The sequence below is a fragment of the Sphaeramia orbicularis genome, chromosome 13 (genome assembly GCF_902148855.1).
Source record: "Sphaeramia orbicularis chromosome 13, fSphaOr1.1, whole genome shotgun sequence".
NCBI classification, from domain to species: domain Eukaryota; kingdom Metazoa; phylum Chordata; class Actinopteri; order Kurtiformes; family Apogonidae; genus Sphaeramia; species Sphaeramia orbicularis.
In genome coordinates this window covers 25137373-25147814 of record NC_043969.1, presented here as the reverse complement: position 1 = coordinate 25147814, position 10442 = coordinate 25137373, and the positions used below count along the sequence as shown (strand labels likewise).

The following is a 10442-nucleotide window of genomic DNA, read 5'->3' as shown; positions in this document are numbered from 1 at the left end:
AAAGATATATACCTTCCTAACAAAGTCTTACAAGTATATTCATTTTAGGGTTGGAACAAAATAACATTTAAGTTATTGATAAATCTGTCTGTTTTTACCATCTAATATAAAAATGATGCCAAACTGGACACACAGACTTATCTTAAAATGCCATGAATTTGTTCCTTAAAGTAATTCTTACATTTTAAAGAATAGCCCAGTGTTTTTCAGCCTTGGGATCGGGACCCCACATGGGGTCGTCTGGAATTCAAATGGGGTCGCTTGAAATTTCTAGTAATTGATTTAAAAAAATAAATAAATAAAAAATAAAAAATATATGTTGAGTTGACAGAGACAATCCCAATCCATAAAAGACATGACAAACCGTGAAGCTGAAACTGAAGCACTGTGGTACTGTTTATCTTTCAAATGTTCATTGTGGTCAGTTTCAGATGCTGCAGCTCTTTCGTAATTCATAGTTTGAGTTATTGTTTGTTCAGTATTAATTGTCAGCCTTGTAAATCCAAGCTGGACTGACTGTTCATATCCTGACCAAGGAAAATAAAATTCTCACTTTGTGCAGTAATCTACACCTGGCTTTTCTGCCTCCATCCATAATAATATACATAATATAGACTAAATATTGTCTAAAATTAATGTTTATTTGTAACTTAGTATAGCAAAGTATTACATGATCAAAAACAAATTAGTTTTAGCAAAAAAATGTCTGTTTTGAATGTCTAGGGTCACCAGAAATTTGTGAAGTTAAAATGGGGGTCACGAGCCAAAAAAGGTTGAAAAACACTGGAGTAGCCAGTAAACCTATTTACTGGATGAATGACTACATAACACAAAGGATGACAGGTCATATAACCTAAATGATCTTTAAGGTCAAACATTAACAGAAATGAAGTACTCAATACATTTATGCAACAGTACAGAGTTTGCAAACACCAACACGAGTAAACGTCAGGTCACATTGACCTAAAGTTTGTTTTCCCCCAAAGTTTCACATGACTGTTATATACAGTCCCTTGCAATACACAGACAAACCCTGTGATCTGTGCTGAGGAAGCTTTTTTCACACCAACAATGAGTGTGTGTGTGGATATTTAGGGTTCTCTTCCTGTTATTCACTTTGCTCTACAGGCAGGAAGTATATCAGCTGAAACAGAGTAATAATAGTGACGACAATACTAAAGCTGTCCAGGCACAGGAAGGACAGAGGGGCTCCAGGAACACCCTGAACTGCACCACCTCTGACTGGTTGTAAGAGGTGGATATAATTTATAATAATCAAACCACTATGGAACATTAAACAAACAATAAATCAACAATCAAACCACTACGAAATCTATTATCACAAATAGGCCTACATATTTCTATGAGCTCCCCATTACAGCAAAGGTGAGGTGAATACGCTGACCTCTTGTGGCCATTTGAAGGTACTGCACGTAAAACCTTGCAACGAAAAAAAAGTGTACCATGACGCAAACGTTTAAAAAAAAAAAAGGGGTGTTTATTGCAACTCTGATCACAAGATACAAAAGTTTGCACTACCTCAAAAGGTACAGTCCTAGGTAAAATATATATAAGCAGAATTACATCGATATACTACTGGTATGAACCACCAGTAGTCACAGTAAGTTCAACATTTACTGAACTTCTCAAAAGCTGTATGAAGGATCGATCACCTGTACAGAAAGGCACTCGTCACTAAAGGTAATACTTATGGCATTGTTTTACTTAGTGCCGTTTCAAATCTAGATCTTAAGTCCTTTTTCCAAACCATTACTATTTTGCAACACACTTTAAAAGTGTGTTTTTCAAGTATGTGCACAGTTGGTTCATCAGGTCTTTGTTCTGACCTTCGACCCAGTGCATCTCAACCATCACATCTTTCTCCTCGAGCATCACATTGAGCAGACACTTAAACAGGAAGTGTTCGACTACAGCGGGGCTCAGGGGTTGCTTTGAGGGCAGTTCGTTTTCTGCAGAAGGCGCTTCCTTTGGACTGGTTTCCTGTCCTGCAGCTGATGCTTCTGTGCAGACACACTCCATGACCACATCCTCACCTGCTGCACTCTCTCCTGCCTCTTTTCGTTGTCCACTGGTGTTTGATTCGTCGCTCATCTCCACAGGCTGCTGCTGGCCGTCTTGCTCCTGGTCACACGCAGATTTTGTGGTATCGTGAGTGCCACTGTTCTGTGGGGAGGGGGTCTGGTTTTGAGAGGGTGGGGCGGTAGCAGGGACAGGTGTGACTGCAGTGGGCGGGGCTCTGGGCAGCTCTCGCAGCTGACGCTTTTGTTCACGCCGTTTCTGTCGTCCATGGATCCACGTGTTCTCTACAGCTGTGATGAACAGACTCTGCTCCTGCGATCTGCATGGGACACGTTTGTGTAGAACCTGCACAACCACACAGATACCATGAGGCGGTTAGAGCCAGTGTGATCCTCAGCTTTTACTGGTTTTATGTTTGATGAATCAATACGGATTCAATTTCATCACATTTATTCAGCTTTTTCTTCTGTCTAATGACATTTAAATATTCCTCAGTTTGACTGTGCTGGCTGGATGTACTTTACTCGAGTATTTTTATTTTATGCAACATTACACTTCTACTTCAGTACATCTCAGAGGCAAATATTGTACTTTCAACTTTAGCTCCTTCTCAGATTGGAATGTTTCACCCCTTTCCTGTGTAATGAATACCATGAAAGATTTTAAGATTTGTGAGAAAATGAAGGATGGAGGTAAATAAACTCTATAATAGGGATATGAATCCCCACCACTGAGGCCGATTCAATACACATCTTGATACGCTGCCAGTGATAGGATACATTAACGATACAGTGAAGCCCCCTGCTGATATATGATTCACACCTGTTCATAATGTGATGCGATTCATTGATTTGACTTTATACAATGCGATTCGATATGATTCATGATGCAATTCAACACAGTACAAAGAATGTACGAGCCCACATCTGGTTTCTAAATATCCCAATTATTTTGTCCTCTCTCTTTCACGGTGAAGGATGTATTTGATACTTGTTTTCTATAAAGCAAACCAGCTTAAAAAGAAGATGCAATTCAATATGGTACAGACAGAAGATAGTTTTATTCCTAAAAAACACTAAATCATAAAGAAAAACTGTTTTTCATTACATTTGTTTTAATCTCATTCTCTTCTTTTACATTTATTTAGACAATTTCTTTTGGCCTCTTAATAAAAAAAGGTACGTTGAATATCTCCTCTTCACCTGTCGTCTTGCTTCCCTCCATGTTTGCTGTTTACTAACTGCTGCTGCGCCAACCCGACTCGCGTATGTTTTAATCACAAAACACCAAAAGATAGTGATGGTGTGTTCAAGATGCCTCAAAAACACAGATGCAGAGGAGATAAACTATGCAATAATTGATGTAACCACAGGTTTTACTGATGCAAACATGCTAAGCAAGATACATTGCGCATTTAGCCGGCAGTTGTATCCAATACAAATGGAAGCTACCGGTGCAGTCGCATCGCAAACATCTGTCTCAGACCACTCTTTCAAATGGATAAATCTCTCCATCCCTACTCTATAAACCCTCTGAAATCAGATGGAAAATGCACTGTCATAATGCCGAAGGTGGTTTTTTTGTTTGTTTGTTTTTGTTTTGTTTTTGTTTAGAAACATGGATCTCATTGGACAACGATACTACGTATATCACAATCTTACAGAAAATGATGAATTGCTGTACATTAAATTACAAAACAGAATAGTAAATTAACTGATTACACAGTAATGTAATGCTGACAGGGACTATTTTACTTCACAGTGTCCACTTTTACTTTTCATACTTCATGCTGATGAAAGTGGTGTATATGCAGTATTATATTGTTATTTTTACCTGAATAATAGATCTAAATACATTCTTCACCACTGTCCAATCCCAATAAACCATAAATCACACAGGCTGAGTACAGGTCAAAGGACACAGAGTGTATGAGTACTGTCTACTAGTTCATCTTGGGGGTGTTGCATCATCGAAGCCTACCCGCAGATCAGTGAGTGTCTTCTCCAGCAGGGTGGTGACGCCGTCCATGGGGCTGCAGCTGGTGCAGCCTAAAGCCGTGGCCTTGGCCTGGAGCTCCTTTAGCCCCGCCTCTGGAAGTGTGAACGACAGTGGTTTGCGTGACTTCTCCAGTTTACGTTTCTTACTGGGGGGAGACTGAGACACAAGAAGAAGAGCAGAATCGAATAGAATGCAATATAAGTGTGTACAATGGATCAATATGGACACATTAAAGTTAACTGAACAGCAGTAACTGAGACCGACACATCAGGAGCAGAGGACTGAGGTCACCAATGCCTCAAATACCTGTTGTAGTAAAGTAAATATGGTTTTGTAAAGCTTTGATTTATCATTAACTTTTCAGACTGAGAATGTGAGCAGATTAGGTGTTGCAGTGTTTCCAAACCCAAAACTATGTCTGTTATGTCATTGTTCTTATCCAACCTTATGTTTTGGTAGTTATTTTTGCTCCCTCACTTATCTTGTATCTTTGGTATGTATTCTAGTTCAATGACTGGAGTCAAAACAACAACAGGTTGGGAAACAGACACCACAGACCAAAGGCAGTGTTTTGTTGAGGTCTGCATTTTCAGACGTCTACGTTACAGGCTGAAAATGACCACAGTCTTCTGCCTTCTGACCAGCAGGGGGCAGTGAAGAGCAATATTCATACTGTACAGACCTGAAGCTTTTATCCAATTTGAGTCTTCGACGTTTGAGATATTATTTTTTCTTTTCATCGTTTTGCCTTGTATCATTAGTACTATTCTAAAACTTGTCTACAAGAAGAGCTGCATCTGTTTTCTTTGATAAAGAATTATTTGCACTGCACACAAGACTGAGGTGGTCTATCATGTAATTACACTGTATGGCACTAAAATTAAGGCTCATCACATCTGCTTATGGACAGGACTCATCAAACCTGTGTGCTTCACCTTTAAAACAGCCAAAATATAGCTTTTTATTTATGTAATTTATTTTTAAAAAGGAGACTTTTCCGTGTACATTCGATTAAAAAAAAAAAAAAAATTGTAAAAAAGGGTTCGTTCAAACTGAAATCCCTCTTTTTTTTCACTCCTCTAGCCGATAATAATAATAATAATGACACTGCAACACCGTGAAACCTTGATATTTTGTGAGACAGTGTGTAAAAAATCTCTCTGTTTCAACCCCAGCTGCACATGACAGAAATGTATCCACACTGATATTTGAACTGGCATCACAGCACAGAGCAAAAGGGAGCAAAGTTGATTTCAGACCACTAGATGGAGCTCACACCACATGAGCTCCACCTGAAGCTGCAGTTAGTTGGGACTCTTATTTCTAATCCGCTCTAATGTCCTGCTGTAATGGCGGTAGAGGTCATTATCTATCCAGTCGGGTCTAAATACAACAGGCTCTCTGCAGTAAACTCGGCTCATCTGCTGCAGCCAATATGTCAAGCTACCATCTGAAGTGAGTGTGAGCTGGCACAAAGTGGGGAGGCAGCGGGGGTCTGCAGCAGCAGCATCACTGTACTGTGACGGCACAGACAGCATGGCCGACTGACCTACAAACAGCAGAGGGAAGGAGCAGACTGTGACCTTCACACTGCTGCAAAGACCTGACACATGATGCACACACTTTTATTTATTTGATCTGTTTAAATCCAACATCATGTGTCCACTTGACTGTCGTTGATGAAGAGTAATGCTCATTCTAGTCTTTAACAAAAAGTACATGTCATCTACATACTTTCTGTGAAATTAAGTTGATTAAGTAAAATATTGAGTGTGTCTAGGTTATTGTCATTGACTAACAAAGGATGTTCGCTCCCTTTGTAGGGGTTTTCAGCCTTAATTATCAAGTATTTTTAGTTAAGGCGATGGTCCTTGTGGAGACATGTTTAGAGGAGATGGACACGTTTAATTAATGGGTTGGCGATAGACGCTGCCTCGCCCGGCTGCATGTTAGAGCTTCTTTTAGTTCTTATTGTTTCTCTCAGACGTCTCGCCCTCTTTCTCCACACTCCGCAAGCCCTTCAGCTCAATGTACGAAGAAAGGCAATCAATAGGAATCTATCAAGGCAAACCTGACTGTGCAGAGCATCCTTGACACAGTTCCTTGCGCTAATACATCTGCAAACAAACATAATCAACATGTACCAGCCCATGTTAGTATTCACAGACAAAGGGAGTTTTACCTTTCAAACCCCTCAGCTCCATCACTCCCTCTGCTCTGTAAGGAGACTCTGCTGCACTTTAACTCCATTATTAATTCCACTTTCCCACTCTCACCTCACTGTGTGCTCTCATGAACCACATGTCTGCACGCACACACACACACACACACACACACACACACACACACACACACACACACACACACACCCCCCCTCACAATAAAAACTTGGCCTCATTTTTAAAACCAGGCCCAGTAAAAGCCTATGACTCCAACAAGAGCCGCTCTCTCCACAAATAATATCATTCAATTATCCATTTTGACCTTCTGTGCGTACATGTACACACATATTCACGCAAAGACACAATGGAGGAAATATTTCACCTTGAGGCAAACTGGAAAACACATTCTGATCGCCCATCACTTCCCAACCCCCCATTTTCTTTCAGCCCCAAATCCTGCATAGACTCCTGAACTCTGGACCTTCCTTGAACCCCCTCCTCCTGTCAACAGCCAACATGAGCAACAACATGCCTGGCGGCTCAGATGGAGTCTGACAGTGTTAAGCAGCCAATTCTGGCTGCACTAATCTCACTGTCAACTGTGGCCATCTTCCACTTTTGTCTGGTTCTTTATCTGTATCTATTTTTTTCGCTTGTCGCTACAGATTAAAAATGGAACACGAGAAACAAGCTTTTTTTTTTTTTCCACACTTGAATTAAGAATGATGAAAAATTGGATTTCTTTAAATACTCTGATCGATTAACATTGGATCACTGAAGCAATAGAAATGATGAAGTTGTCTTCCCCTATTTCCTTCCTTCACCCCATTCTCTCTCTTTTTCTTTCTTTAACCCTCTCTCTTTAACCCCAACTAGTCAAGGAGTCCAAGAGTTGGTCTCTGCTCAAGGTTTCTGCTTGTTCGAAGGAAGTTTTTCCTCACCACTGTCACCAAGTGTTTGCTCCTGGAGGAGTCTGTCGGGTGTTTGTGAATGGGCTTAATAGTCTGGTCTTGACCTGCTCTACACATGCCGCACCATGAGTTAACTTTTGTTATGATTTGGCTTTATATATATATATATATATATATATATATATATATAATTTGATTTGTTGAGGTTGAAAAAGACATAATTGAGACAATTAAACATAACATGTTAAAATCCTGGAACTGTTGGAAAAGTACTTAACGTCACTTAGTGATTGACGTCTGGGTGGTGAATGACTGCGGAGTTCTTTTTACGTCGGTGCTACTTCACACTAACATGAAAAGTGTATGTTATCTGGGCTATAACATGAAAGTACAGTGAAAAATAAATTTACATGACAGTAGTGAGTTACATTTTTTTCTTTTGTTAGGGCTGTAAATTGGATATGATTTGTTGTATGATTGTTTAGATCAAAAGTCACCCTGTTATTAATAAAAGCAAAAGCAGTTAATTGCAGACACATGATATATTTTCAATATCAAAGTTTTGTGGGTGAGGCAGGATGATACTGGCAAATCAGCTATTTGCTTTTTTCTGGCTCAAGTGTATTGTTAGTACATGAGGCCATAGCAAATCCCTTTATCAGTCGACCTCTAGTAGTCAATGTTTTGCTCCCTACGGGCCATGAGTCAGCAGTCCACTTAAATAAAGTTTAATCAAACCAGATAAAGGAGAAAAAGACTAGGATAGTGCTGTTGGTAATAATGGTTTCAGGGGTTTGGTTTGACCTGGTGATAAGGGTTAAGTAGGTCACAGCTGCACTGCATGTCACATATGTTATAGGTTGTATGTAACATTAATGAGAACCCCCATGCATACGTATACATAGTAGACAAGAGCACACACATAAAGGCTGAATTAGGTAGTCAACTATGCAAGGAATTACACGCATGTAACCATGTGTGCGCACAATCACACACACTGCAAGCACATGTGCTGCAGGGGTCTGGATGGTAATGATGGTGAGCAGCTCTCTAGTGTAAACAGTGGTGGATCTGCGTGAAAGCAGAGGAGGAGGGAGGAGAAAATGTAGGCCAATGTTTCTGCTCAACTGCTTTTATGCTGAAAAAGCCAAACAGAAGACGGAGTCAGAGAAAACAGAACGAGCAGCTCAAAGACGCCTCCTGCAGAGTCACACACCTGCTGACCATCCTTTACCTCGCTCTGTTCATCCGTCATCCCTGCAGCATCATCGCTCTGTATGATGCCTTTTTAGGGTTACTTCAAGCTCATTCACTGTCCAGATAAGACCACGGTGTACATGCACTCTCCTGCCCTGGCAACTGTTGCCTGGCTACAGCATGTTAAAATCACATCAGCATCTCCCCAGAGAATGGGATGAGTGCATGTAACGCTGGACGAAAAGAGGAAACGGACTGAAGAGGGAGAGGATGGAGCAGGACAGAGGCGGTGCATTATTGAGGAGGCGTCGGCGGCAGCTTTGGAGTTTCAGAAACATCAACATGTGGCCGGTCGACAAAACACTGAAACGACCAACTGAGGACTGTTTCACCGCTGGTTTCAGATCAGCTGATAGAAGTGTTTTCTCAATGGTTAGTTTCTTTTAAATGGGCAGAAATTCAAGTGAATCAAATGTATTGTTACAAATCACATATTACTTCCACTTATTGGTGAAATGTGTCTCGGATGGGGGCAAGAAATACAATCCAGGCAGATGGCCCAGTGTTTGGGACTAGAGCAGATTTCTGTGGATGGAACACAAACTCGACTACTGCACAACACACACACACACATACAAATCAATTCCATCTGGGACCGCATCTTCTAAAGGTTCTGGGTGTGGTTGTTTTGGCCTCCATCTGATACTATGTTCACCCTTAACAGAACAGATTACACCAGGGAACAGTGTAGTATGATGGACTAAAGGCTGTATACTGACAGATCTGTTTATGTGTTAGTACTGTAGATGTTTTCAAGAGTGGTGAACTCAATCTGTGCAGACTAACCGGAACAATCACGTCATCATAGAAGCTCCAGGCCAGGGCCCATCGCATGGTGCGTCCTTGGCAGAACTCAGTGTGGGTGACTTTAGGCACCTGAATGGAAATGAACAATACATTTCATGAACTGCATGGTTGGCCTATATGATACAGGGAAAATGTGTGATAACATTGTTAATATTGTTCAATAATGGCTAATAAATGACCAACTAAGTTCAGCCGCTAACTAGGCTTGCATCTGATAAGTGAAATGACGTAAATGCATGGTTTTATTTAGTATATTTATGAGTATTTATGTGTATCCCCCCTGACCATATTTCTAAAGAATCCGGAATATCATTATCAACAAACAGGTTGAATTATTTAGTATTTATAGTGAATACGTTTTTTTGATTTGAAATTTTACACTGGCTTGTAGCAGCTGGCTCCCTGAGAACAACAGATGTGAGGATGTGACTAATTGTAAAACAGGTGAACAAAAAAAAATCATTTTCAACATTTCAGTGATTTGTTCTTTAGCATCGTTTGAGTCCATGTATGAAAACAAAGAGGTTGCTTTGCCGACAGATTATATTCACACTGACATGTTTGGCCCCCAATTCTCTGATCACGGGTGAGAAAATAAAAACACAGCTCTGCCATGTGAGAATAGCACACATTTAGTGTGAAAGCTCTAGTGCTAACAGAGCAATATGTAGCACTCTGACGGTCTCTAAGGACTGCCTTGGTAAAGGGGATGACAGGGGCCACTAAGAGAAAGGTCAAAGGTCAAAGAGCTCTCTATCCAAGACAGGTTTTTATTAGTAACCAATGCTCACATTTACTAAATTAAAAAAAGACACGGGGGTAATGTGTGATAGCGGAATTAGCATATTAACCAGGCCAGGTTTCTTTTTACACATAAAATGAAGTAACAGCCTCTCCGCTGGACGCTGGCCAAATCTGCACTCACACTGATGAGCGACGACAGCATCCTGGAACCTCTGGAGGAGCTGTGAGGGGCGGCAGGTGCAGGGGACGTGGATCTGAACCTGTTTTTGCATTTGTGTGGCACAGGACCAGCAGTGTGGAGTAGTCAGGGGTCATACATTGGACTGTTAGTTAGAATAATGGCACTAATGGATGTTAGCTACACATTGGCGTGTGATTCAGTCAGTCATGCACTGCTAACGGAAATCAGCTCATTCATGGCTTGTTTGTGACACTGCTTGGCCGGCATATTAGAAAGGGCTGATGTGTAAGATTCTCAAAGCATGTGACCACCTCCTCACATCAAAAAAGAAGCTGGATTTGA

General features: G+C 40.7%; 1 protein-coding gene across 3 annotated transcripts in view; it reads right to left on the bottom strand.

The window, feature by feature from the left end:
- Positions 1–1483: 1483 nt before the first annotated feature.
- mettl16 (methyltransferase 16, N6-methyladenosine) overlaps positions 1484–10442 on the bottom strand; it is a 33517-nt gene continuing 24558 nt past the window's right edge. For all 3 annotated transcript variants that reach the window (XM_030151571.1, XM_030151570.1, XM_030151572.1), the window contains exons 8-10: positions 9155–9244; positions 4021–4194; positions 1484–2385 (exon numbers count right to left, since the gene is read on the bottom strand). In XM_030151571.1, the coding sequence (XP_030007431.1) occupies positions 1774–2385; positions 4021–4194; positions 9155–9244 (876 nt within the window). In that variant the 3' untranslated portion in view covers positions 1484–1773. The remainder of the gene's footprint in view (positions 2386–4020; positions 4195–9154; positions 9245–10442) is intronic.